Here is a 26,498-nt window from a genome sequence, read left to right as displayed (position 1 = left end):
GTTTTTGGTAACCCTTAGAAGTACTTAAAAGACATGTAATCAGATAGAAAATAAACATGCAAAATTGAAAACCAATGGAAAATCTATCAATCTGGCAACCTAGTTGAGTGAGTGTATATGAATGTTAAATTTCTGCCCTCAGCTTCCTGACAGCCAAGGGAAAAATGAAGATGCAAGGAATTGCCTGGATAATTCTCATCTCCAGAGAGAAGGGCAGGTGTGGTTGGATGGTGTTTTTATGAGTGGGGTCTGCATCATCTGTTTTATGGTTTTTTGTACATGAATAAAAGACAGGAGCAAATAGAAGCATTTGAAATTAGCAGTGGTATGTAATTCTCATCACTTGGAAATTTATATAGAAAAAGGTTCTGGGGGCAAAATCTTAAGAGAGGTTATGGTGAGAGTCCTCACCAAGGCATATTAAATAACTTGGGTGAACATTGAACAACGATGATTTCCCAGAATGTTCAGATGTCCTTCCAAAGGTTGTTCTTATATTGACTCTTGATTTTCAAATATCAGTGTACTATTAAAGTGTTGTGCTCTTCTCCCTTTGGCTTTAACCAGGGGGAGAGGCCAGCGGGCAGGCGGCCCTCACCCTGCCTGGCACGTGCAGAGACCCCAGCCACTCTGTGTGGGCAGGGTGCTGTCAAGACCAGACCTCTAGGGGTGGGGGTGGTGGCGGCGGGGGGTGGGGGGAACTCTTGGAAGGGAAGAAATATCACTTCTTTCTCAAGGGGAGTGTTTATACCTTGCTGTAACATTTGAACTTTCACAAGAGATATAATAATTTTGATAATAAAATTCTTAACCATAATAATCAATCAATCAATCAATAAAATACAGTGTTGTGTTCACTAAAGATCACACACCTCTACCTGCCTGACATTATATGTTACTTCATTATAACCCTCACATCAAGAGCGGGGATCCTTATTGCCATCTTTATAACAAAATGGTGAGGTAAGTTGAGGGGCACATAGTTCCTCTGTGGCAGGGCCAGGATTTGAAGCCAGGTATATAACATTGCAGCCCTGGGACTGCCAGGTGCCTCTCCACAAGGACTTTCTTCCTGCTTGTGGACATGGCTGTGGGAGGCCAAGGCGACAGGGTCGTGACAGTGACACAGCAGGCCACCTGGGCCCATTGCAGTCAGCTTCCTCTCTTTGTAGGCAACCTCCTACACTTGGGCTCCCTCAGCCCCAAAGTGTTAGAGGAGGAGACAGACGGGTTCGTGAGTTTACTCACCCAGATGCTGTGCTACTGTCAGAAGTACGTGTCCCAGAAGAAATCCAACCTGACACACTGGCACCCCGTCCTTGGCTGGTTCTCCCAATCTGTGGACTATGGGTAAGTCCTAGAGGCAAATGGCCATCTCTTTTGTCCCCTGCCTGTCTCTCATCACCTCCTCATTCTTCCTTCTTTCTTCCTTCCAGCTTGTGTTTCGTTTGTTACAAGAGTAATGTATTTTCGCTGAATAAAATCTGGATAAGACCAAAAGAGAATAAAAACGCATTAAGCTACTATCCAGAGACAACCTGCGTGAATGTCCCTTCAGTTTCTTTTTTTCCCCTGTAAATAGCAATTTTTTAAGTCCTTTTATTTTGAATTTCATTCCGTAGTAAATTATGAACCATATCTAGCACTGTTATTTTTTTCTTTCTCAATATCGCTTTTTCTGACTCCCTAAACTGCCATATTTTGGAAATACTAAAATGAGACACGGGCAGCCCCAGTGGCTCAGCGGTTTAGCACCGCCTTTAGTCCAGGTTATGATCCTAGAGACCCAGGATCGAGTCCCATGTCAGGCTCCCTGCATGGAGCCTGCTTCTCCCTCTGCCTGTGCCCCTGCCTCTTTCTCTCTCTGTGTCTGTCATAAATAAATAAAATCTTTAAAAAAATAATAATAAAATAAAATGAGACACATGATTGAAAAGAGATAAAAGTAACCTCATCCTTTCAAGAGATGGAATATTAACTTAAAATTTTTTAGTTACAAAACTCAAACATTAAAAATCCTAGGCGAGGGGATCCCTGGGTGGCTCAGTGGTTTAGCGCCTGCCTTTGGCCCAGGGCGCGATCCTGGAGCCCTGGGATCGAGTCCCACGTCAGGCTCCTGGCATGGAGCCTGTCTCTCCCTCTGCCTGTGTCTCTGCTTCTCTCTCTAGGTCTATCATAAATAAATAAAATCTTAAAAAAAAAATCCTAGGCAAGAAGAGAGAAATTAAGTAAGGCGGCATTGCATCACAAGTTTGAAAATGAAACCTATACTCTTGACTGAGATGTCTCAGGTCTCAGGAGCAAAGGCGGCTGTGGCTCCCAGCTGTTTTCCTATTAGATATTTGTGTCCCCGGCAGCTACCCTTGAGGCAAAGAATGTGGGCCAGGAAAAGAAATCCCTAGATTGTCTCCCTTTTCCTCATCGTACCTGAGTGTCATCAGTTGAAAAGACAAATTGCCAGCTGACAACAGGCCCCTGTGTGACACCCTAGCCTGAAAAGGATGGAGCATGTGTGATTGGGACTCAGGAGAGATGTTGTGGGAGGCAGGAGGGGCAGGGGAACATAGCATTGTGCAGCCTGATCTGCTCTGGGGGGCTCTGGACAAGCCATTTTACCCTGCTTTCCTCTTCTGAAACACAAGGACGATTTTCCCCGTCCCTCAGATACTGTTGTTTCAGAAGATCGAATGAGGTAAAGTATGTCAAGGGCCTGCCTCTAGGCCTGCCCCATGGTTGTGGGTGGTAGCTGTTTCTACTGTGATGCTGGGAGCTTTTACAGGATATAGAGCAAGGAGGTGATGAAGGCAGATTTTAAGAGTGAGTCTGATGCTTCGAGTGCCACGTGCAGTGGGGAATGGAGCACTTGAAGGCACGGAGACTATTAGAAAGTTAGGGGTCATGGAAACTTGCAGGCTGGGCCTGCAGCCTAGTGTGAAGAAGAGGACAGTAAGCAGGTATCATTTAGCTTTTGTCGCCTGAGTGGTAAATGGGGTGGGGTCAGGATGAAGAACAGAGACAGGAGAGGACTGTGCACCCGGGAGGACTGTGACATGGGAGCCTGGGGCCCTGGGGTGGGTAGGAATGCTGTAGAGAAGACAAAGAGGTCATTACTCTGTGCACCTAGGCCCTCAGTGGTATTTGTGGATCCCACTTTCTCTTTTTTGCCCTCTTATCTGCCATGTTGAGTGGCAGGCCCTTGCCACCTCTCCAAGTGGAAGGCCTAGTGGGGAGCTGAGTGGGCTCTCCATGGCCAGCGTCAGGTGGGACTGACCCACTGGGTCTCCTGCTCTCTCCTAGCCTTAACGAGTCAATGCCCTTGATCACTAAGCAGCTGCAGTTCCTGTGGGGGGTGCCTCTGATCCGGATCTTCTTCAGTGACATCCTGAGCAAGAAGCTGGTGGAGAACCAGGAACCAGCCCATGTGCAGCCAGCATCACCCCAGAATGTGCTTCCTGTAAAGAGTGAGTGGCTGGGGCAGGCCGAGCCTGGGGCTCTGCTTGGCTCAAGTGCAGTTCCTACTGTCCCTGTGTGCCCGCTCCCCTCCATTTCTGGGACACTCGGACTTCTCCCACAAAGGTTTTAAGATTGCTTCAACCAAGTTCACATTTAGCAGATCAACAGAAAACCCTTAGGGGATAGAAAACAAGGACCAGGGAAACAAATAAGTGAATAAGACCAAGGTCAGGTGTAGAGAAAAGTGTCCACAGTTAGGGGATATTCCACAAGGAGTACGGTGGGGATCTCTGAACTTCCATTTGGCTCTGAATTTCTAGTAGTAGCTAGAATGAAAAGGGGTTTGTGGATCTTCTCTTACTCATTAAAACAAGAAGAAGGAAGGCCCATTTCTTAGGGGAAGTAGAGCCTTTCTGAGCCCCTAATCATAAAGGTCCTTTGCATTTGGACCTGTATGGGTCACTGACTGGGCCACCCCCATATTGCCTCTTTGGCTTAGTCATAGGTTCTGTGGGAAGGTTTCTTGGTGCCTTCTCTGAGGAAAGTTCAGGAAATGCTACTAACACAGAATTCAGTGGAGTCACCTGCCCGTGGCAGATTTCCAGGTTCAGGGTGACTTTTCTTCTGCCATCCGGTGTGGCTCAGACAGTCTCCATCATGTGGCTGTCCGTGGGCAGGGGCTCAGTCTCCCTTCAGCAGGATGTAAACGTAAATGGGAAAGTTTAAAACTAAAGTCAAGTATCAGTACCCAAACCGAGTATCAGTACTCAAGGTTGATGCTGCTTCCCTCTTAAAGCACAGAGAACCATGAGTCACCCAGGCCCTCCGCCTTCACCCATCTTTCCCTAATATAGTCTGCTGGATTTTTACCTGTAGGTTCCATGGCCCAGTAAAAGAATCCCCTGTAGCAGTCGAATATGTCTGGCTTGGTCTGAGATATTTTCTGATGTTCTGAAGAGGTCTCTGGGTGCCGCCTAAAAGCCTATTGTGAATGCTTTTCTAATTTATCCCAAAGAGATGACTTGAGTCAAGGCAGCTGCCCCATTGTCCAGACCTGGTTGTAAACCGGGCACTTTACTGAGATGCTCTTTATGGAGTGAAAGCTGGCAGATGGCTGAACGTCTGCTCACATATTCCTTCCCTCCGTGCCAGATCTCCTGAAGCGTGCATTTCAGAAGTCTGCATCCGTTCGGAATATCCTCAGGCCTGTTGGGGGTAAGCGTGTGGACTCTGTGGAGGTCCAGAAGGTCTGCAACATCTGTGTCCTCTACCAGACCTCACTGACGACTCTGACCCAGATCCGGCTGCAGATACTCACAGGTTTGGGAGTCCTGAGGTGCCTTCTTCCATCTCCAACATTTGGCAAAGGATTTTTCTTAGAAAAAGTTGAATTTCTTCTGGCTCAGGAGATAGGTTTTGAAGGAGGATATTTTTGAGCTGTTCTTAGAGATTGCTGCACCTCAGTTAAATGGCTCACACTGACCTCAGTCCCAGTGCTGCCAGTTCGTTCCTGAGACCTGGCTCTTTTTTTCATTATGGAGTGCAATTTGCTTTCAAAAGTTACTATTTTTTTCTGACTAGAAAATTAGAAAAGAAAAAAGCAAGGCCATATTTAATCCGATAGTCCAAGGATAACCACCTGTACCACAGATGTATATGATGTTTAAGTTGAAATAACGTAGTTTTACCCTTCCCTTTGCATTCGTCACTTTTTTTTCCTTTGGTCTATGGCCATACCACCCTGAACATGCCTGATCTCGTATGATCTCAGAAACTTTTTTTTACGATTGTATTTATTTGATACAAGCACAAACGGGAAACAGTGGACAGAGGGAGAGGGATAAGCAGGCTTCCCACTGACCAGGTAGCCTGATGTGGGGCTGAACCCCAAGATCATGACCTTAGCTGAAGAGCAGACACTTAACCGACTGAGCCACCCAGACACCTCCATTCATCACTTTAGAAGCATTTTATCACTGTCAACAGTTCTTCCAAAATTTCATTTTTATTGGCTGCATAGTATCTCATCACGTGGATATGCCTGATGTTTTCCTTCTTAGCCAAGCAAGGAAGAAAATCGTGTCCATGTGTCCCCTTCCCCCATTCCCCCATTCCCCCATGAACACAGTTTGGGCACTGGGGCTTTCTACTGCCATGCAGTACTTGTTCATATGAATTAGTATTATGAGGACTGAAAGTCTATAAGCCATGAAACTATTGACTACGTAAGGGGTCAAGAACTTTTCTGTTTCATTTTACATTTTTTTAAAATTTTAATTCAATTTGCCAACATATACTATGACACCGAGTGCCTGTCACATCACGTTTACATTTTTTTTTTATCCTGAATTACCATTGCTTCTTTCTCTCTTTCACACTTACTTTATTCATCTTCAGGCATTAGTAGAACATCTGTGTGCCAGGCACTGAGGGTGAAAAGGTGACTAAGATAGCCAAGGGTCCCTTTCCTAAGAGGATTCTAAGAGTGAGGAGACAAGCAGTAGGCAAGGGAGAAAAGTATTTACTGTCCTAATGGGTACTGTGACCGCAGAGGAAATGAGACAGTATGGGCTTGGACTGGAGCGGGCTTCCCCAGCCTCAGCACTGCTAACATCTCAGGCCCTATAGTTCCTTTTGTGGAAGCCGTCTTGTCTGTTGTAGGATGTTTAGCAGCCCCTGGCCCCTTCCCATAGATACCAGTAGTACTTCTTCCTCTCCAGCTATGCCAACCCTTCATGTCTCCAGGCACTGCCAGATGCTGCCTAGGGGGCAGCATGGTCCCTGATTGAACAGCATGGGACTGGTGTGACAACAGGGTTGGAGGCAGGGGCCTTTGGATAGGTTTTAGAGGTCATGTCTACAGGTCTAATAGATACATTGGATTTGGAAGAGTGAAGGCCAAAGGCTTCAAAGGTGAGGCCAGATTGTTGGCCCAAGCAGCCTATGTGGATGGTGGTATCATTTGCTGAGCTGGGGACAACCAGCGAGGGATGGGGCTTGTGGGGAATGAAGAGTTCTATTTGGGGTGTGACAAGTGTGAGGTACCAAGCAGGCACATGAGTATACTGTGGGGAAACAAGGAGAGGAGTGTTATGTAAAGCCTTAGGCCCAGGGTAGGCTCCATTAGGAAAGCTCAAAAGAGGATGAAGAGGGACCTGGATCAAGCCTGGCACCCCAGCACCCAGTGTGAAGGTTTGAGAAGCATTGTAAGTGACACGATTTTGAGGTCCTGGTCGGTGCTCAAGCTTTTTAAAGAGACCACAAATTCAGGCATCCCCTGTTGTCTCAGTGAGAGAACCCAGAAAGAAGTTTTCTTGGCTAACTTGAAAATAGTTCCTTTGAAGAATGAGATAAACTAGCCTGAAGTGTTTGTTGAATGTTCTGTCTGTTGAGCTACATGCAAAGTAGATAGTAGAAGATAATATGCTTCTTTGCTCATGCTCCTCACGTGCACTGGGTGGCCCAGAGCCCCGTGCTGCCCTCTGGCATAGCTCTCCAGAGCGCCGCATCTTCATTTCTCTCCAAGTTGCTCCAGAGGCAGCCCCGGTTGAATCCGTGTCTGAGGCTGGAAATGGGTATTTTTGTCCACACCATGAGGACTATTCACATAACATGAGAGTAGTTGCTCTTCCTGATTGTCCTGTGGGAGTATATTTGTGGTCTCCACAGTTTAACTACTCACTCTGTTTCTCTTGTAAGCTATTTTTAAATTGTGAAAGTTACACATTCTTCTTTCCTTTTTTGGTTTCTGCATTCTCTAACCACATTCTGCTACCTTGAAAATGTGAGCTCAAACCTTTAGGGATAATAACTAAGTGGGCCTCTGTTTCTTTGCCTCTTCTACAGTCCCTTCGGGCCACTCTAGTCTAAGCATTTCTAGCAGTATTGATTGAGTCTGTCATTCTGCCCCTGCTCCAGGCAAATCTATCTTCCGCAAGCAGTTCTTTGTTCAAATTAAGTAATTTAAAGTGCCCTGTAAAATGAGAGGTATTATAAGGACTCAAATATAAAGTGAAATATGAAGAATAATTTGAGGCACACACCTTGCTGTATGTTCAGAGACACATGGAACTTCAGAGCCAGGTTCTCTGAATCAATAGCTGTATTAATAGACTTAAAATGTAGCAGTGATGTAGCTTATGTGTCTGAGGCCTTGTGGCCATCAGAAAGCAGACACCTAAAATGTCTTCTGCTTCATCCAAGTTTAAATGTTTGTGTGACACTTCACAGGATCTCTGCTACAATCATTCATTGCTTTCCCATTTTTAGCAGAGATAGAATAGTAGAAGTAGAGGAGAGGAAAGCTTTGCCAAATGTAGGTGAGCCTGAAAGGTGGTTGAAAGCAGGGATCATCGAACTACAACCTGTGAGCCAAATGCAGCCCACCATTTGGTTTTGTAAATAAAGTTTTTATTGGAATACAGTGCCATCCACTCATATACATGTAGTCTATGGCTGCTTTTGTACTACAATAGTGTGACAGGGTCCTTCTGGGCCAGGCCCACACAGCCTAAAAATACTTAGGCTCTATCTCTTTCCAAGAAAAATTTGTTGATCCCTGATTTAAAATATAAACAGTGAGTCAAACAGACGTGGGTTCTCTTCTTAGCTCTGATACTTATTGGTGGGTGATTTGAGGCTAATTACTTTAATTTTTTTCCTCTTATAAAATGGAGGTAACATTAGGTTTCACAAGATGGGAAATAACACATGCAGAGTACTTAGATCGACATCTGAAACATAGAAAGCATTCATGAAATGTTAGCAGTTACTGTGATCATTACTCTTGGGGTCATAATGATTTTCTTAGTGATTGCACCTTCTTTTCATACACATTAAATGTCCACAAAGAAGTATAAGCATTTTGTTCCCCCCAGTGGGTAGGAGAAACCGTGGACCAGATGGAACCCCCACCTGAAGCTTGGGTTTCTCTATCCTTTTCCAGGTCTCACTTACCTTGATGACCTGCTCCCCAAACTGTGGGCGTTTATCTGTGAGCTCGGGCCCCATGGAGGGTTAAAGCTCTTCTTGGAATGCCTCAACAATGACACTGAAGAGTCCAAGCAGCTCTTGGCCATGCTGATGCTGTTCTGTGACTGCTCCCGGCACCTCATCACGTAGGTTGACTGCTGTGGGGCTCCATTCCTTTCCTAGAATATGGAGAAGCCAAGTCACAGTGTCCATAAGGAAGCCATTGCTGATGTGATTACCACCACTGTTCAGACTGGTGTGGCAGGGTCATTAGGAAAATCAGAAAACATTTACAGTACAAGGTGGGTGGCGTGTAGTCAGGGCTCGGCTATTCTTAGTTCCCATTCTTCTGGGAAGCTGGGTCAGTACCCTTGAGTGTGGGCTTTGGGGTCTCCCAGAGCTGGGTTCAAATCCCACCTCCACCATTTACTCACTGGGTTAGATAGTTACCCGGAAGAATCCAGAGCTGAGGAGTGGGAGGCAAATCCTGGGTTGGCCACTTCCTGAGGCACCCTGGACAGGGAGGCCTTGCCTCTCTAAACCTCTCTTTTCTCATCTGTAGATGGGAATCACAGTAGCACACACCTCTTGGCCCTGTGGTAAGGATTGAAGGAGGTAATGCAGAAAAAAGGGAATGGGGAATTAGCAAATGTGAGTCCCATTCAGTTCTTTTGTTTTTTAAGCTTATGTGTCTAGTTGTAGTTTTGATATTTTTTTTAATTCCACATTTTTCCAAAGTTGGTAAAGAATTATAAGAGAGAGGGACAGACAGTTATGTTTGGGATAGACGACATTGGTAGGAGGGAGTAAGGAAGACATAGGTGGTGACTGGGTAGGAATCATGGAGAGAGGGGTCTGAGGAGCAGTTAGAGGCAAGAGCCGGGGGTCTGTGGCCATTGGTGAAGACACAGTGAATGGCTGGGTTTGGGGTGACCTGAGAGCGAGTTGCGCCCTAAAGCGAATGGAGCAATCTTAGGAAATTTTCATATAGAGCTGTATCTTAAATGATTCATTTACTCGCACATTCTTTCAGGCATGTGTTCATTCCCACATAAATATTAAGCAGGTACCTACCAAGCACCACTAGTGGCTGTCGTAGTTGCAGAGGAAGATTCCGTGGCTCTCCTCAGTGGACACACTCTCAGTCAAGATTCCTTGATAGTCAGGCATGAGTTCAGGCAGGAAGTAAGAGCATCACAGTCGGATCCTTATGAATAAGAAAAATACACAGGGCAGCTTCTTATTTTTTTCTTCTCTCAGTTGTAGTTTTAACATTGTTACCATGGACAATTTCAAATAAATAGAAAGTGGGGAGAATAGTACAAGGAATCCCCCACATGCCCGCCAGCAACTTCCATAGTGGTCAGGATGCAGCCACCGCTGCTTTACTTCCACCCCCACAAGCTCTCCCTTCCAGGTTATCCTGAAGCAGATCCTGTACATCATATTGTGTTAACTGTAAATTTTTATCTGAAAGATGAAGCTTGTTTCTTGAGCTTGTTTTGTCTCGTAAGAGGTATAGATCTCCTATTTTTCCTGCTTTTCTCAGTGGGAAATTGTGACTGATTTTCTATCTGATTTAGGATCCTTGATGACATTGAAGTATATGAAGAACAAATTTCATTCAAACTGGAAGAACTGGTTACTATCTCCTCTTTCCTGAACTCCTTTGTGTTTAAGATGATCTGGGATGGAATCGTAGGTAAGGTGAAGATGCTAGCTGTCAATTAATTGATTGATTAATTAGATTTTATTTATTTACTCATGAGAGACAGACACAGAGAGAGGCAGAGACATAGGCAGAGGGAGAAACCGGCTCCCTGTGGGGAGCCTGATGTGAGACTTGATCCCAGAACCCGAGGATCATGCCCTGAGCCAAAGGCAGAGGCTCAACCACTGAGACACCCAGGCGTCCTGCCAGCCGTCAATTTATTGATGCTGCACAGGGAGGCCACGGTCTGTAACACCAGCTAATTCTTAGCTTTATTGCTCATCATGGCTAATTGGAAGGGCACATTTATTCACATAATTGGAAGTTGTACTTCTTTGCTATATACACAGCCTCTCAAGGTAGTAGTGTGGTTATGGAAGTCTTAGCCTTTCCTTCAGGATGTACACATACATGTGAAGGATTATTAATGATGATTTTGCCCTGAAACTCCTTTCACTTCTTTGAGTTGATTTCCATGAAAAGAAAACATGTCAGGGCACACTTCAAATCCGAGCTTACCTCCTGAAGCAGTTGTACAAAACTCCTTAAATTAAAAAGGTCTTTTGGATCACCTGCTTTGGGAGGCAGCTGGAGTGATTGTGTCTGAGACACCCAGGTCCTGCCAATGCTTAGAACATACCCAGGGAGTCTTTTAATTCTGTTGGTTCTGCGTAAAATCCAGAGTGAGGGAGACTAAGGATGTTGGTGGGGCCTGGTGACAGGCAGAGACAAGGAGCTATCCTCCTGGCTCCCTGCCAGCTCTGACCATTTCTGCGTGTGCGGCTCTCCTATTTGTGTGCCCCATAGAGAACGCCAAGGGTGAGACGTTAGAGCTATTCCAGTCTGTCCACGGGTGGCTGATGGTGCTGTATGAGCGGGACTGCCGGCGGCGCTTTGCTCCTGAAGACCACTGGCTGCGAAAGTGAGGAGTGGGGTGGGGAAAGGGGGTCTCCTCCATCATGCTCTGCACTCACACTCTGAAGCCAAGAGGTGTTCATCCCTCCTTTGTCCCCTGTCCTCCTGGGAGGACAGACCGCCAGGCAGTTGGCAATTTGTGAGGATGTGTAGACAGAGAGTGATTAGAGCTCATTAACAGTGACAGAGCCAGGTCACATTTAGCAAATGGGAAGCAAGTTCTTCTAGCTGGACTGAGCAGCAGGTTACGATAGCTCAGTGGTGGTTTTTTCAGCAGAATGGGCAGGACAGAAACTACAGCTAGGTTTTTCAAGGGTGGGGTGGGGAAATCCTCTTGCAACAACTAAACATAAGAGGTCTGTGATTTTTTTACCAGTGACATGTCAGCTCTTAGGTTGTGGCACTAGAGTGGGGTCTGACAGACACTTTCAGTAAAGGGCCAGACAGCAAATATTTTAGGCTTTGCAGACCAGATGATATCTTTTGCAAGTATCCCACTGTGCTGTGCTGTTGTAATGTGAAAGCAGCCTGAGACAGTATGTAGTTATTGTGTTCCATGGAAATTTATATACAGAAATGGCAGCAGGCTGCAGTTGGCCACCCCTGCAACTAGAGAATGGTTTTACTGTTCTAATAACCCAAACCCGTGCTTTTCTTCTTCTGAAGGGATCTCAAACCTAGTGTGCTCTTCCAAGAACTGGACAAGGACAGGAAGCGGGCCCAGCTGATCCTGCAGTACATCCCTCATGTCATCCCTCACAAAAACGTGAGTTGCTCTCAGAACTGGGCTCCTGTGCATCTTTCTCTTCTACCACATGGTACCTGCCTTGCCCTCTTAGCTGTAGCAGTTGGAAAGAAAGAAATGAGCTCACTCTCTCAACAGATGCAAATGGTGATTGGATCTCACTCCGTAGCAGGTATTAAGCCAAGTAGAGAGATGGAAGACAGTGTGAACGGGCAGTTCTGGCAGGTGAGGTGCATGTTACAGGGATGGATGTTGTGGGATCCCAGACCAGGGGACCTGACCCAGCTGGGAACAGGGGGAATGGAGTCAGGAAAAGCTTCCATTGGCAGAAGGGAACAGTAGTTAAAGGAAGGGAACAGTAGTTAAAGGCCTGGGGTGATTGAGAGCGTGGTGCTCCAGGATGGCTAGATGTTTACTTCTGGCTGTGGAGAATATAAAGGGGAGCCAGGAAGCTGAGAAGGTTTGTAGGAGTTGGAGCCAGAAGGGCCTTTTGTACCAGGGCCAGGAGTGTGAACTTCCTGGAGCCATTGGAGTGTTTGCAGCTTCAAGGGCCCCTGGTCAGAGCTGTGCTTTAGAGAGATCCTTCTGGCCATGGGTTAGAAGACTGGCTAGAGGCAGAGATGTTATGAGCGTAGAAAGAGGGTAATGAAATCATAAGAACAAAGATGTTCGGAAGAGAAGGAAAGATGGATTTCAGGTAGTGGGCATGTTTCTGGCTCAGACTCCTGGATGCTTGCAGGAGTCATTCCTAGGGTAGGAGCCAGAGGCAAGAGCAGCTCTGGGAAGTGCTGGTAAGATCAGCTTTGAGCAGGCAACAGGTGAAGTGTCCGTGACCCCTCGAGGCCATTGAACAGCAGGGCTGGAGAGAGACTGTACGTGTGGACACCCCCCAAATCTGGCTGCACCCATCGCCATGGACAAGGAGTAAGATGACAAGGGACCTGTCCTTTAGAGGGCCGGTGCGAGGAGAGGGCTAATCAGAGCAAGGAAACCATCAACTGAGGGACATGATAGACTTGGGAAGGATCGGGTACTGTGGTGAGAGTGTCAGAAGCACAGGAAGGCACAGCCACATCCCATTGCTTCACAGGAGGCAATGTCTGTGGTGGGCGCTCCAGGAATGTCTGCTTGGAGCCACAGCAACATCGGGCTCCTTCAGAAGAGGCTCTAACGGGTCTTTGTGTGCCTTTCTTTCCTTTCCTCCTTTTTTTGACAAAAGATATTTTTAGAAAAGAGCACAAGTCACATTTTTGTAAATTGAACCTTATTTTTCAGAGATAAGCACCCCTCATTGCTCTCTGATATTGCTGTGACCTTGACTTTAATACTCAGGATTGCCATTCTTCACCTTCAAGTAGTGGATGTGGCTGTTTAAATTCTTACTGCACTTGACAGCAGTGCCTCTCAGAAATGAAGGGACCTCAGGAGATGACTTAGTGAAACATGCCCCCGCCCTGGAGGGAGCCCCTCCAACAATATCCCTTACCTTACCTCACATAGAGGACCTGCAGCCTGGCAAAGCCAGCCATTCTATTGCTTTACTCTGCCCGATGATGAAACATTCTTCCTCACCCAAAGCTAAATTAATTCTCTGTAACTTCCACCCTTTGGTCCTTGAATAACCACTGAAAGTGGAATCTAAATCTTCTGAGATGTGCAGACAGTTCTTATCTGCCTTATGGGCCTTCTGTATTCCAAGGGTGGCATCTTTCCCTTCTGCAACTGCTCCGTGTGGAAGTGGCTTCCAGGCCTTCATCTCCAGGGCCTTGTCCAGGGTGGTGCAGTCTGACTGCAAACCAAGCACCGCACCCTGGACCCATGTGTTTGTGAAGTCAGCCCTGGACCATAGCATTCCCGTATCATGCAGCCTGGGATCTCCGTTCCGGGTATCTGCAGTTCACACCTGGCATGCCTTGGTGGCTCTGGGTTGTCACAGGATATTTTAAGTTTTTCAGAGGAGCACAGTGAAATCTGTTGGACACTGTGAAGTACTAGCTCAAGCTTACAATGTCAGCATTCCTGTCGAGGATGTCCTATTTGCTAAGCTGGGTTTTAAAAATGAAACTGAATTATTTTTTATTTCAATGTACGTGCATTTTTAAAATACAGCTATTAAGCCTTTAGCATATAAATACTAAGTAGTTTAGGATACTAGCCATCTCATAAATGGTACTGTATTACTTTTGACCTAGGAGTGCTGTGAAAGTCACCAGTGAGCCGTCAGGGATGCTGCGAACAAGAAGTCTGGAAACCTCTGAGATTAGTTGGCATGACTTGGGGGCTGTGGTATAATCCCTGGTGTGTTTTTCTTTGGGGCATTTTGCTGAAGATTGTCATCAAGGCTTTTTGTGCATAGTTAATGAACTTGCTCTTTGCTGTGTCTTGAGGACCCTTCCTCGTCTCCTGACCCCTGCTCTGATCTTGTGATGGCCCTGGCAGTTCCAAGAGGGCATCTAAGCTCAGTGTATTGGGGTTATGAGGGCTGTGTCCCCTGCTGACACATCCTGCTGGAATGCACAGGGAGCTAATAGGGTCTCTGCAATCCTGTCTGCTCCCCTGCGTCTGTCACATATGGCATAAATGCCAGAACTCTTCCTGTTCTTGACTCACTCAAGTGAGTGACTCACAACACCATTCTTCCTTTACTAGGAAGAAGGCCTCAACTCTGCCTGGTTCACACACACACTTCATCCTCTGTGCTGTTTTACATTGCTTTTACACATCTATCTGAGATACATCTCCCAACTGGGACTTGAGGACTTTCTCTCTCGTTTGGGTGTGGAGGGCCTAGTGCCCCACGGGGAGGGCAGGGGCTCTATGGTGTGGTGGTCTGTGCATGGGTCCTGGGTTTGAATGTGACCCCTCTGTCCACCAGCTGTGTGACCTTGAGTAAGTCACTTTCTTCATCTGCAAAGTAGAGACAAGGATCCTTTCCCAGATATCTGCTGTAGTTGCTGAGGTCTCTCAGCCCCGTGCAGGGTGCTTACAGTTGTCCCATACCTTCCTCCTTGCCCCATGGAAATCAGGGCCTCATCCTGAGAATCTTGGGAGGCAGGTGTTCTCTCAGCCGCCCACCTCTGCGCTTCTGCTTCTGTGTATGTGGTCTCTGCCCCATACAGGATTTACCCCTATGGAAGGCTCTTCTGCCTCATGTTCATGCTAAAGATTTGAGGGCAGAAGAAGCAGTTGTGCCCCACAGCCCACACAAGTTAAATTGGAAGTCTGCAGGTCCCCCTGCCCCACCTGCACAGACCTGTTAGGCGATGGTGCCCTTCACTCCCCCCTCCCCATCACAGCCTCCCTCACTGTTGCTTGGTCTGTTCTTCCCTTCCATGTTCTCCTTAAACCCCCAGAGCTTCTGATACTACTCAGAGCACTTCAGTCCTTGTTTCTAGATTCGCAGACCAGCCACATCAAGCTGCTCTGCTGAGAAGAAACCCTTCTGCCAAATACATTCCTCCTCCTTGGGAGGCCGTAGGCAGTCGCTTTTCCCGCTACAGCATATTTACTTCATAGCCAATTAAACGATCAAATGTAAACACACTAGCCTCCCCTGTGTATACTTAACTCTTATTACCATTGTTGTTATCCTTCTGACCTTGTTTGTATGTGACAAAGCTTTTGACTTAGGAGATTGCCACTTAAAAAACAAAACAAAACAGTGGTGTTTGGATTTATTTCTTCATCAGCTGACATTATCTGAGTGCTTTTATAGCAGTGATTCTTAAACCCAGGATGGAGTGAAGGGTTGTGCTCTCGTAAAGGAGCTCTCAGAATCTTGACCATGGCGAGAGAGAGGTTTCTTCTCTAATAGTAATTGAGAAATGTTACTTGGGATGGGTGGTTATGATGTACTTGAGGACACAGAAGAGATAGATAAAAGGTTCAGGGACCTTTATTCTGTGGGATAATTTTTTAAAAATTTCTGACAGTGAAAAAAAATATCTTTGAAATGTTTGTTTTTTAATTCATAACACTGATTTTCTTTAAAGCAGGCACTGCTATATAAAGCAACCTCTATAACCGGTCCTGCTGCCAGGTTTTTATAGTAGCCTACTGATTGAAGAAGAACCGATTTTCTCCGAGACCATCCTTTTTTTTTTTTTTTTTTTAAGATGTATTTATTTATTCATGAGAGACACACAGAGAGAGGCAGAGACACAGGCAGAGGGATAAACAGGCTCCCCACAGGCCCAGTGCAGGACTCGATCCCGGATCCCAGGATCATGCCCTGGGCCGAAGGCGGACGCTCAAACGCTGAGCCAGCCAGGCGTCCCTCTCCGAGACCATCCTTAACCGGTCTCTGGCTACTCTTTCTGGGGGTTCCTCTCTTTCTGGAACCTTTCATCCTTGGCATGTACTCAGCTGTGTTTATAACTCCTGAGGTTGTTTTGGGGAATGTTTACTATTCTTCCAAGACACTTAGTGGCTGTAGCGTATATCAGAGTGTCCCGTTCTGCTCCCTGCTTGCCTCTCACGTGACTCACTTCATTAATCTTGTATGGTGTGTCTTCAGGAATCTTTGGTTGTTGACCCAGTTTCTGGTCTTACCTTTGCTCATTTCAGAGAGTTCTCCTGTTCCGAAACATGGTCACCAAGGAGAAGGAGAAACTGGGGCTTGTGGAGACCAGCTCAGCCTCTCCCCACGTCACTCATATTACCATCCGACGGTCCCGGATGCTTGAGGTGAGAAGCCCATCACAAAGAGGTGTACTCCATGAAGTGCTGGGTTTTTAGTGGGTGATACGTTGCTTCCAGATGTCTCTTGTCATTCCTTGATCTAATGGCACTGAAATCAAGGCTTGGGGTGGGAATGGGGCCGTTCATCCTGTCGTGTGCTTCAGAGAACTGCTTGATTAAGCATGACCTCCGCACTGAGGACCCATAGTGCAATATTTCCCTATCTCTTCCCTACCAGAGCCTCAGGGCTGGAACATCAGACACTTTGTGTGCTTTGCAGTGAGGACAGAAGTGCCACATGCAGCCATTTTTATGTCTGTGCAAACTCCCTTTGCCTGGGTAGACATTTTGCTCAGACTCCCAAGTGTGAGTCTGGAGGCTGGAGTGTAGGTAGTAAGTTTACCTAGCCATATTGGGAAGTGCATTTATTACAGAGCTAGAGGTTCTCCTAACAGGAACTTACAAGAAACCATGAAGTGGCCCACCTCAGCCAAACTCAGTGTCCAGGGTGACTGCTCTGTGGCAGCTTCATGTGAATTAGAAATAGGTACCTGTCCTCAGGACACTTTACCTCTGTGTGTCAGAAAATTATAATAACATTGATATTGTTGGAAAAACACTACCATCTCCTGGAAGGTTGTTACAGGAAATGTTCGTGCCTGTGAGGTCACTGTGTGTATGTGTCCCGTGCCCTCCCCCAGGGTTGTGCAGTGTGGAGCCTGACCAAATGTGCCGAGCCTACCAGTGGTCGAATTGGTGACTGAGCCCCCAAGTCCACATTCCCAGGCGAGGCTAGGCTTGATGTAGTTGCCCTGCTTGCTCTTTAGACCTTCTATCTGGCTCCAGCCACAGCCCCTCATTAGCACGTTCTGTGGCATATGGCCCATCATGGGATTCCAGGACAACACATGGCCACATAGCCAGCCACCAGCAAATGGCACTGGCAGCAGCCCTTTCTCTCCATACACCACCCCCACCCCACCCCCACCCTACTTTTTCATTTTTCCCCTTGGGACATTCACTCTCCTTCCTGGAGAGCTGCTTTTAGTTCCTCTGAACACTGGCAATTGACATGGGGGTCTCCTGGGGAGAGGCAGCATGTGGTAACCAGATGATGTTTTTGACATTCTTAAAAGTAGAGATAAGAAACTTAAGTGCCTACAGGGACCCTGCTGGTCATGGGAATGGGTCAAGCTGGTTGAGTGCATCTGTGTAGGAGCATCTCGTTTGCACGCTAAACAATAGGAATATTCTTCACTTCCACTGCTCCCTCCTACTCTTCTTGAAACACAGCCCTCAGTTTAGATAACTACTGAAGAGAAAGAGTCCCACTTGTGAGTGGACAGATAACACCTGACATCCAGCCTCAGGGCTGGCAAGCAGTAGAGAGGGGTGGGCAGGTAGGGAATATGTGCCTCCATCAAAGAGACCACCTTGCACGTCCCACCTGACTACTTCTGTGAGGAGATTCAGGCTCCGTTATGCTCTGGGGTTTTTTTAAGAGAAGGCCACAATGCAGAATTTTGCATCAGATCCCCAGAGCTTTTATGTTGTGAATGAATAGAATTTTGTAAAGCATCTGGAAGGTTAGATAATGCAGCGAATCTACCCGTGGGCCACCAGTCTGCAAGCTTTGCTTTGACTCAAAGAGGAAAAAGCCCAATTGTGTTTGGAAACTCCCTTCTCCTGCACCTTCCTCCTCAGACCTGGATGCTCCCCTGTTGCTTACTGTCCTCAGTCCCTCTCAAGACATGGCCAGTACCAATAGGAAGGCTGCAGTGGTGGAGACTGGTGTGTGTCCTGAGAGTGACTGAATCCCCGGCTCTTTCTAGTGTCATTGCTTATGGAAGATGCACCAGAGGGGCCTGTTTTCTCAAACACAGCTCTCAGGGGTGGCACAGGAGGGGTGTCTGTCTCAGGTTTTAGGCCAAGTCCACTTTCCTTTTTATGTTCCGCTGGAGTTTTCTCGTCATGATACATACTGTTGTTCATTTTGCGTTAGGAAAGAGAGAAGGTCACTCTTCCCTTACCCTAGTTTCTGATTATCTGCTGGTTTGGTTGTTAGAGTAGGAAAGCCCAGTAGTATTTGCTTGCTTTGGACACAAGGGGGCATCAAAAGCTGGTATTAGCCACTCATGTGCTATCCTGGTCTTTTATTCAGTCTCCTTTTCTGTGGGTTTATTGAAAGTGGCGCTTCAGTATTTCACATGCACGTGTTAGTCTGAAGTCTTACGGGAAGGCTTCCCCTAGCATCTCAGAGTCGGGAGGAACCATAAGACCTCTCTGCCGAGCCCTGTCCCCTCACTCTGAGGTGGAGCTAAGGCCAGAGAAGTTAAGATTCATAGTCACGTTCACTCAGGTCTCAGGGGGAGAGCTGGGTGTGGGAGCCAGCTCTTATCCCCAGGTTAGGGTCCTCTGCATCTGCTCTTTGAGATGCAGGAGGGAAGAGGAATGCCATCTTCCCACTTACCTTCCACAAGGAAGGACACAGATCAAGTTCTTATATAATGATGCCTGTGCCCAGAGGGCGCAACAGACAATTAAGTCAGAGGAGGCAACTGGCAGATTCCTTTCTACAGCTCTTCAAAGAAAAGGCCGATGTGGGGCTGATAGAAAGTGAGATTCGACTCCAGCTAACATTCCTTAAGTACCTGCCATGTGTGTGGTTGCATGCTAAGTGCCTGCACATAACACCATCTCATTTAATCTGTGTGATCCTGGCACCCCTACCAATGTGAAGTCGGCTTAGGGAGGTATCATTTCAAAGCAGAATGGAGGAAATCCTGCAGGCAAGCAAGAGGGTGCTAAGAATTCTCCACCCGTCCCTGACTCTGTGCCAAGATAATTACTGTAAATGCAGGTAGAATGGTTTAACCATTCTGCTGCAGCTGCATGCTGACTTCCTGTGTTCCCCTTCTTCCATCTCCTCGGTGTTCTCAAACTTCCACCTGCTTAAAGAGCACTTCTCAGGCCCACACGCCCAAAATCATGGTCCTCTGCCTTCCAGAGATCGTTACTAGCTCACTAACTTGGGAGCTTAACCCCAGAATGAAGTTAGGAGCCACTGGGGGACAGTCCTTGGCATCACTGGGGTAGTGTGATCAGCAAGAAGATGGTCAAGAGTTTCTCCAAAGCAGATTTTGCCATGCTGGCCCCGTGTGCTTTGTGAGAAAGCAGCCACCTGCCTGCCCTGGAGATGGTCTGTCTCGTGTTAGTGGAATGTCTGACGGTACCACAGTTGTGACTAGGAGGCAGACCTGCAGGCGGCCTTAGTAGGATATTGCAGTTGATTTGCAACTTACATGACAGCATCTAAGGAGCTAGGTTGCCCCTGCCATGATGGGGCCTTTTCTGTTGGACCAGAAGATCCCTCGCTGGCAGCTGTCTTGTTTAGCCCTGCTTCTTACAGTCATTCCTCAAAAACCTGGGATGCCTGAGTGGCTCAGCAGTTGGGCATCTGCCTTCGGCTCAGGGTGTGATCCTGGAGTCCCGGAATCAAGTCTCACATCGGGCTCCCTCCATGGAGCCTGCTTCTCCCTCTGCCTGTGTCTCTGCCTCTCTCTCTCTCTGTGTCTCTCATGAATAGATGAATAAAATCTTTAAAAACAAAAACCTGAGCAGCTTTCTTACCAGCATCCACATGCCAGGAACATGTTAGGTAACAGAGACAGGTGCCTGAAGACCTCAACAGATTAGAATCGAGAGGCAGACTAAACAAGATGATTGAGTATAAGAACTCTTAAAGTCACATCCTCCAGTTCTGCATGGGGGGAGCGACGACGGGGGGAGGTGCTAGATGGTTGTGTACCTCGAAGGTTGGCTGCCGGCTGCTAGCTGGGGACAGGGTATGTGCTGGGCTTCTCCCCACTGCCCCTGCCTCGTGCGAGCCCATCATCACTCCTGCACCCTTGTCCCTGCCATCCATTTGCTCTGCTGCCAACAAAGATCTTTCTGAGAGCCAGTCAGGTCTCTCCCTATCTGGACTCTTCTGTGGTTCCCTACTGCCCTCAGGTTTAGGGAATTCCTTAGTCAGGCTAAGGAATTTAGGACCCTAAATTCCTTAGCCTGACTCACCCAGGCCTTTTGTGATCTGGGGAAAGATACCAGGAGTTGAGGCATGAGGGGTACTTTTATTTTTCATCTCCCAGTGGTCTGATTTTTACCATGAGCTAAATAAGCTATTCTTTGCATTAAAGCAGAGAGGGTGGGGTCTTGTCCCAGTTACTTCTATCCTTTGTCTAATGACCAAAAGCTTGTCACAACACATCTTATCTGGTTTCCCTGTCTCAGTGCTCTGCATCGTCTCGAGGGAAGCCTCCCCTTGCAGCAGAGCAGTGGAGTCACATCCCCAAAATGAGTTCTCCTTTTAACAGGCTCATTTAAAAGCAAGTGAAAACTGCCCATCCCTGCGCCCCACATCCTGACTTGCGTGTTTAGTAATTACGCCAGGAAGGCTTCACAGGGGAGCTGGAGCCTTGGAGAGGCAGCTGTGAGTTTTGCAGAAGACCTCCTGCTCCTAACGGGCTGCCATTCTGCCCTCAACAGGACGGCTATGAGCAACTTCGGCAGCTCTCCCAGCATGCCATGAAGGGCGTGATCCGAGTGAAGTTCGTCAACGACCTTGGGGTGGACGAGGCAGGCATTGACCAGGATGGTGTTTTCAAGGAGTTCTTGGAGGAAATCATCAAGAGGGTATTCGACCCAGCACTCAATCTGTTCAAGGTATTTACGGGGAGCAGGAGTAGGGCTGACTGCAGGCAAATTCTCAGTGACAAATGAGAAGCAAAGGGCTGGGCTTGCTCATTATAAGACATTTAACCTCCCCACCTCTGTCCATTCTTCCTTGCAGACAACCAGCGGGGACGAGAGGCTCTACCCCTCTCCCACGTCCTACATTCATGAGAACTACCTGCAGCTCTTCGAATTTGTGGGCAAGATGCTGGGAAAGGCCGTATATGAGGTAGGCATGTTCAAGCGTCACCCTGGAAGGGAAAACAAGGTGTTAGAAATCCCTGTTACTTCGTGCATGTTGTCATGGCCAGGCCCAGCCATGTAGAAGACCTATCATTAGGATGGAGCCCAAGAGAGAGACCAGTACCCAAGATTACTGGACAGAAATACTGGGGGCTTCCCATGTGGTATGTCATCTCATCCTCTTGCCAGTCCTGTGGCCTGGCTGCAGTCCCATTTACCTGTGTGTAACAGAACTGAGGCTTCAAGAGAGGTCACTTGGCCAGAGCCTCAGTGCTAGTGAAGCAGTAGACCCCACCTTCAAACCCGGGCCAGCATGGTCCAGTTGTAGGAGGACAGCATTTTGTGGGGTGCAATAGTTGTTAGAAATGTTTTTAAATCTTTTGTTATTGGTATGAGTGCCTCAGAGCAAGCCACGGTGTCAGGGTGTTGCCTACGAGCCAGAACAGGACAGTAGGACAGAGCCCCCAGCTCCTGGTCGAGACTGGTCTTTCTCGGCTAGCTGTGTGACTGTGCACTCAGGTTGCTTTTATTTCTGTAGGCACTTGTTCTCCTCAGAGAAATTAGGGATCATAAAAGCTACATTATTACGTTGCTCTAGATAATGCGTGAGCTAATACTGGTAAGACACCTCCTGTGGTGTATCTTGTGGTCAGACCTCCTGACCTCAGTCTCACGCGGTCAGGGTGGCATGGACTTGTGTAGGCTCCGGGTAATGCCCACACAGCTCTTGGTCCATGTCCACTACAAGCCGAGCTGATGGAACTCCCACCTGGTAGCACTTGGTCCCTGCTCTAAGGGTCCTGCTTCCCAGGCAAGAAGTAAAGCTGCAGCAGGAGCTTGGGATCTTCACAGCTCCAGAACTACCTGAGCAGCACTCACCTCCCACCTATCACAAGCTCTGGGGAAGGCAGGCAGAGGCAGGGGTTGGGGGGCAAATGGAGGGAGGGAAGGAGACAGGGAGAGAGGCCATGTGGGGCAAGCATACTCATTCTCTCTGAATAAACATCCTCTAACCATGGCCTCAGACCCTGGCCAGGGTGCAGTCAGGTTCCCCATCTGTATCCCTGCCCAGGGTCTCTCAGGCTGCCTCCTGCCCTGGACTGGTTGGGGGTCCTGGACTCCTTTGCTGTGCTTTGCTTTCCGCATCTGCAAAATGGAAACCATTTCTCAATTGATTCCCACTTTTAAAAAAAATTCCCATGAGTATCTACCTGGCCATATGCCATATTTCTCTTTTAAACATGTAGCTGTGATATACCCAGAAGAGTTGGGCCAGCAAGGAAGCCTGACTTCATGGCTTCTGTGAATGTGCTCCACATTTCCTGGACCCGGTGTCTGTCTCCTCCCTCTCCAGCAGTAACAGCACAGAGAGAAATTAGGACATGCTGGGCCCAGAGTGAAGAGGAGCATGCATTAACTCATGTAACCCTTGTGATCCTCTGAGACAGGCCATCATCGAGCCTGAGCTCCTGTCCCTTCTAAATCTCTCTGACTTGCATACTTGTCCCCACCTAGAACAATCTGTCCATTCTCCCCAGTGTTACGCAGTGGTTTCTTGCTGTATTTCTGCTTTCTGTCTTTCTTCTCCAGTCCATTCTCCATGTCAAATACAAACCTGGCATTTCCCTGCCTAGAGCCCTCTTAGGGCTCTCCACTGCCCTCCAGATACAGTTCAGACTCTAGGAGGCTCAGGAGGCCCCTCCTGATCTGGCCCTACCTGACTCTTTGGCCTCATTCCTTGCACACTGTGCTATGGCTAGAAAGCTCTGTGTTCCCTCCCTGGGGCATGCCCATGGACCTTGCACGAGAGAGCTTGTACTCCTTACGTCTAGCTTAGATTGGTCTTTCTCCTGGAGGCTTCCTCCTGCTCTGTCTTCATGTGAGATCCTATGCTTTGTGTTCCTCTCCATCCTGCTCATTAAATCCTTAAAACTGGATAGCCATGCTGGTCCCCATTTGCAGAGGAGAGAGCTGACATCCTGCAGCCAGGCAGCAGCGCAGCTGGGATTTGATCTCTGAGCTGTGCAACTCCAAAGCCTGTGCCCTTAACTGCTGTGCTGTGGTGTGCTGTGGAGGTACTTGAGTAAGTGGCGGGAGGTCCTGGTCTCCACATGGAAAGTTTAGGAAGCCCCTAGAGATGTGTCATTGGTGCCCTCGGATCCCCTCTGCAGCCTAAGCCACACCAACGAGGACACTGAGATGGGGTCCTGTGTGGCAGACAGCCAGCTTCTGTGTCTCCTCTCACAGGGAATTGTGGTAGACGTGCCCTTCGCATCCTTCTTCCTGAGCCAGCTGCTCGGGCACCACCACAGTATCTTCTATAGCTCTGTGGATGAGCTTCCTTCACTGGACTCCGAGTTCTATAAAAACCTCACGTCCATTAAGGTGAGTGTGGCATGGCAGAGGGCTTAGCTGCAGGTTGGCGTAAACTCAGTGAAGTGAAGGCCTCAGGGTTCTTGCGTTCTAGAAGGTAATCTCCTGCTATGCCACAGGGGCTGCTCTGTAGCCACTATAGGCCCCTATGTCCCCTTCTGGGCATTCCTACTTCTTCATGGTGACGAGTGGCCTTTCCCTTTGCTTCAGGCTGGGTGGCAGCCATAGCGGTCCTGCCCATGCAGCACTGTGTAGGACAGGAAGTGTTAAAGCTTTCAAGGATATGGCCTTCCTGGGTCCCAACACTTGCCTCTTCTCTGTTGCATTAGCGGTACGACGGGGACATCGCTGACCTGGGCCTGACTCTGTCATATGACGAGGACGTTATGGGTCAGGTAGGTTGGCCTCTATGGCAGAGCAATTTTTTGCTGCCCTCCACTGGCTTCCTGGTACCTGCCCCACTCTTGGTGTTTTCCCCGGAAGGTCTGCAAACCGAGGCTGGCGGTCCTTTTGTGTCTGGCTCCCTCGTCCATCCCCCTACTCCTACCTCCCCAGCAAGGGGGGCAGGGGGCGTTCCCCCTTCTGTTCCCAATTGACCTGGCCTTTGCCTGCTTGGCCCTTGGAGAGCTCCCCACAGAGACCCTGCTTTGCTTAGATCGCACTTTAGGTCATTCCTGATGGAAGCTCTAATTCCCCATTTGTAACATTGCTTTTCGTTGCCATGGTGAGGATTAGCTGTCACACACCAAGGCTTGTGACTTGGAGAGGGGAAGAAGCCACCCGACAAGTGCCTCGAACAGAAACCAGTCCTTGCTCTTGCTTATCATAAAGAGCGGGGCAGGAAGAAAAGATCCTGGACACTGTGGTAGCAGAGAAGTCTCCTCCCATAGTTTTTGTCTTGGCTCTTCCCCAAAGTGCCCTCAGCACCCTCCAGTTATGTCCCAGCAAACACCTGCCTGAGCCTCCGTGCTTCTGTAGCCTGAAGACTGGGAGAAACCCAACCTGGAGCTTCGTAGTGCAGAACTGGCTTCTTGGAGCCAAGCCTGCATCACTTCTGAGAGGTCACTCAGTCTCCCCGAGCCCCAATTCTCTTGTTTCACAAATGTACCTTGTGTGACTGGTACAAAAGTACCAGTGTGACTCTATGAATGCCTGCAGGCCCCACTCTCCAGAGAGCCCCTAGCACACTGGTGTGTGAACACTCTGAGGAGGAGCCTGTGAGGGAGGAATGTAGTGTAGCTGTGCTGACCTCCACCTTCCCCCAGTACACTTCTCCAAGTAATAGGACATGGACAAGGCACTCCCTGGAGCCCTTTGCAGGAAACACCAAGTAGGGGGCTTGCCAAATGCCCTTCCAGCTTTAAAATCCTCCAGTTGCCCCAAGGTGTTGCCAGCGGTGGGACTAGAGGCCATGATCACTCCTTTCTTCATCATTAGAGACCCAGGATATTCTATTAATAGAATTTCTGTTAAAATAAGCTTTAAAATTTTTCATTCTTTGATTTTTAGGTGACCCCCAGAAAGTCCTGAAGTTGAGGGAAAATGCTTGATTCTATGGTTTTCAAATTTTTAATCAGGTTTTGAACCTTCCTCCTGATAATTTTCTCTTTTGACAATAAAAATGTAAACTGCTAAATAATCACAGATTCAGCTATAAGATGAGCACAAAGATGAAGAAACCCATTTCAGTGGCAGTGCCAGGAGAACACCACTGTTAATATGTGGTTTGTTTTTCTTCAGACTTTTCTCCCTGGGCTTGTACATAATTTTTTTTTTCCAGAAATCATATCATACCATTAATGTTATTATATAATCTTTTTTCCTCACCTTCTCAGCAAATACACATTTTCATCATATTTTTGTAATAGCTGTACAACATTCCAGGGTACGATTGTACCAACATTTATTTAACCGTCATACTGTGCTCATAAATGCTAATATGGTCCCTTCCACAGCATCTTGAAGCCTCAGTACAAATGTCTCAATGAGAATCAAATGAGAAAAAAACCTTCCATATTGATTGTGCTAGGTCTGCTTGTTGATATTTAAGCCCTGGCTTCTTGTGAAAATGATTATTCCCAAACATGTTCCGTCTTCATTCTGTAGTTATTATGGACGTTGGCATCAGGCCCTTTCATCTTCAGGAAGCCTTATTTCCCCATTAGAATTCTCTCGAGTAATTGGTCCCCGTCTTCTCCCCCAGCTTGTTTGCCATGAACTGATTCCTGGAGGGAAGACCATTCCTGTTACGAATGAAAATAAGTGAGTATAGCAATTAGATTTTTAAGGTCAGCACTTGAAAAGACTTCATTCTGGTTCTCTGGTCTTACTTTGAGAATTTATTAAGATAGATTGAAGTAGAAAGAGGCCATAAATATCATAATGGAATTTACTGGTTACAGTTCATAGGCCAAAATTGTATTAAATTCGATTTGCAAAATAAGAATTGACAATTTATTTTTTGCAGCAGCACATCTAAGGTCAGAGGCACCCAGGCCACAGTGTTCCTAGGGATTTAATGACGGCTTGAGATGCAGACAAATGGATTCTGAGCCGCTCAAGCACGTAGTCCTGAACCCAGAGGGCACAGAGGCGGAAAGATACCTTGGAGGGGCAGATCATTCTGGAATGATAGCATGTGGCAGTTGTATAAAACACTGTTCTTGAGAAGACACA

The 26,498-nt window shown here is 47.5% G+C and overlaps 1 protein-coding gene and 1 long non-coding RNA gene across 5 annotated transcripts in view; one reads left to right on the top strand and one right to left on the bottom strand.

Moving 5' to 3' along the window:
• The window catches only part of UBE3B (ubiquitin protein ligase E3B), a 53,220-nt gene that overhangs the window by 17,550 nt on the left and 9,172 nt on the right, over positions 1-26,498 (top strand). For all 4 annotated transcript variants that reach the window (XM_049101948.1, XM_049101949.1, XM_049101950.1 and 1 more), the window contains 13 exons: positions 1,173-1,350; positions 3,298-3,461; positions 4,606-4,773; positions 8,399-8,570; positions 10,008-10,126; positions 10,943-11,057; positions 11,717-11,816; positions 16,362-16,481; positions 21,021-21,197; positions 21,325-21,435; positions 23,697-23,834; positions 24,152-24,217; positions 26,026-26,084. In XM_049101948.1, coding sequence (XP_048957905.1) covers positions 1,173-1,350; positions 3,298-3,461; positions 4,606-4,773; positions 8,399-8,570; positions 10,008-10,126; positions 10,943-11,057; positions 11,717-11,816; positions 16,362-16,481; positions 21,021-21,197; positions 21,325-21,435; positions 23,697-23,834; positions 24,152-24,217; positions 26,026-26,084 — 1,687 coding nt within the window. The remainder of the gene's footprint in view (positions 1-1,172; positions 1,351-3,297; positions 3,462-4,605; positions 4,774-8,398; positions 8,571-10,007; positions 10,127-10,942; positions 11,058-11,716; positions 11,817-16,361; positions 16,482-21,020; positions 21,198-21,324; positions 21,436-23,696; positions 23,835-24,151; positions 24,218-26,025; positions 26,085-26,498) is intronic.
• On the bottom strand, positions 8,465-16,486 carry LOC112676713 (uncharacterized). The gene is made up of 4 exons (XR_003146680.3): positions 16,347-16,486; positions 9,499-9,631; positions 8,875-9,018; positions 8,465-8,603 (listed from the first exon to the last, which is right to left on the bottom strand). It is a non-coding gene; the product is annotated as an uncharacterized LOC112676713 (long non-coding RNA).

The sequence above is a fragment of the Canis lupus genome, chromosome 26 (genome assembly GCF_003254725.2).
Source record: "Canis lupus dingo isolate Sandy chromosome 26, ASM325472v2, whole genome shotgun sequence".
Classification (NCBI taxonomy): Eukaryota; Metazoa; Chordata; class Mammalia; order Carnivora; family Canidae; genus Canis; species Canis lupus.
The sequence above is the reverse complement of the archived record's forward strand: the minus strand, read 5'-3'. Positions and strand labels throughout refer to the sequence as shown.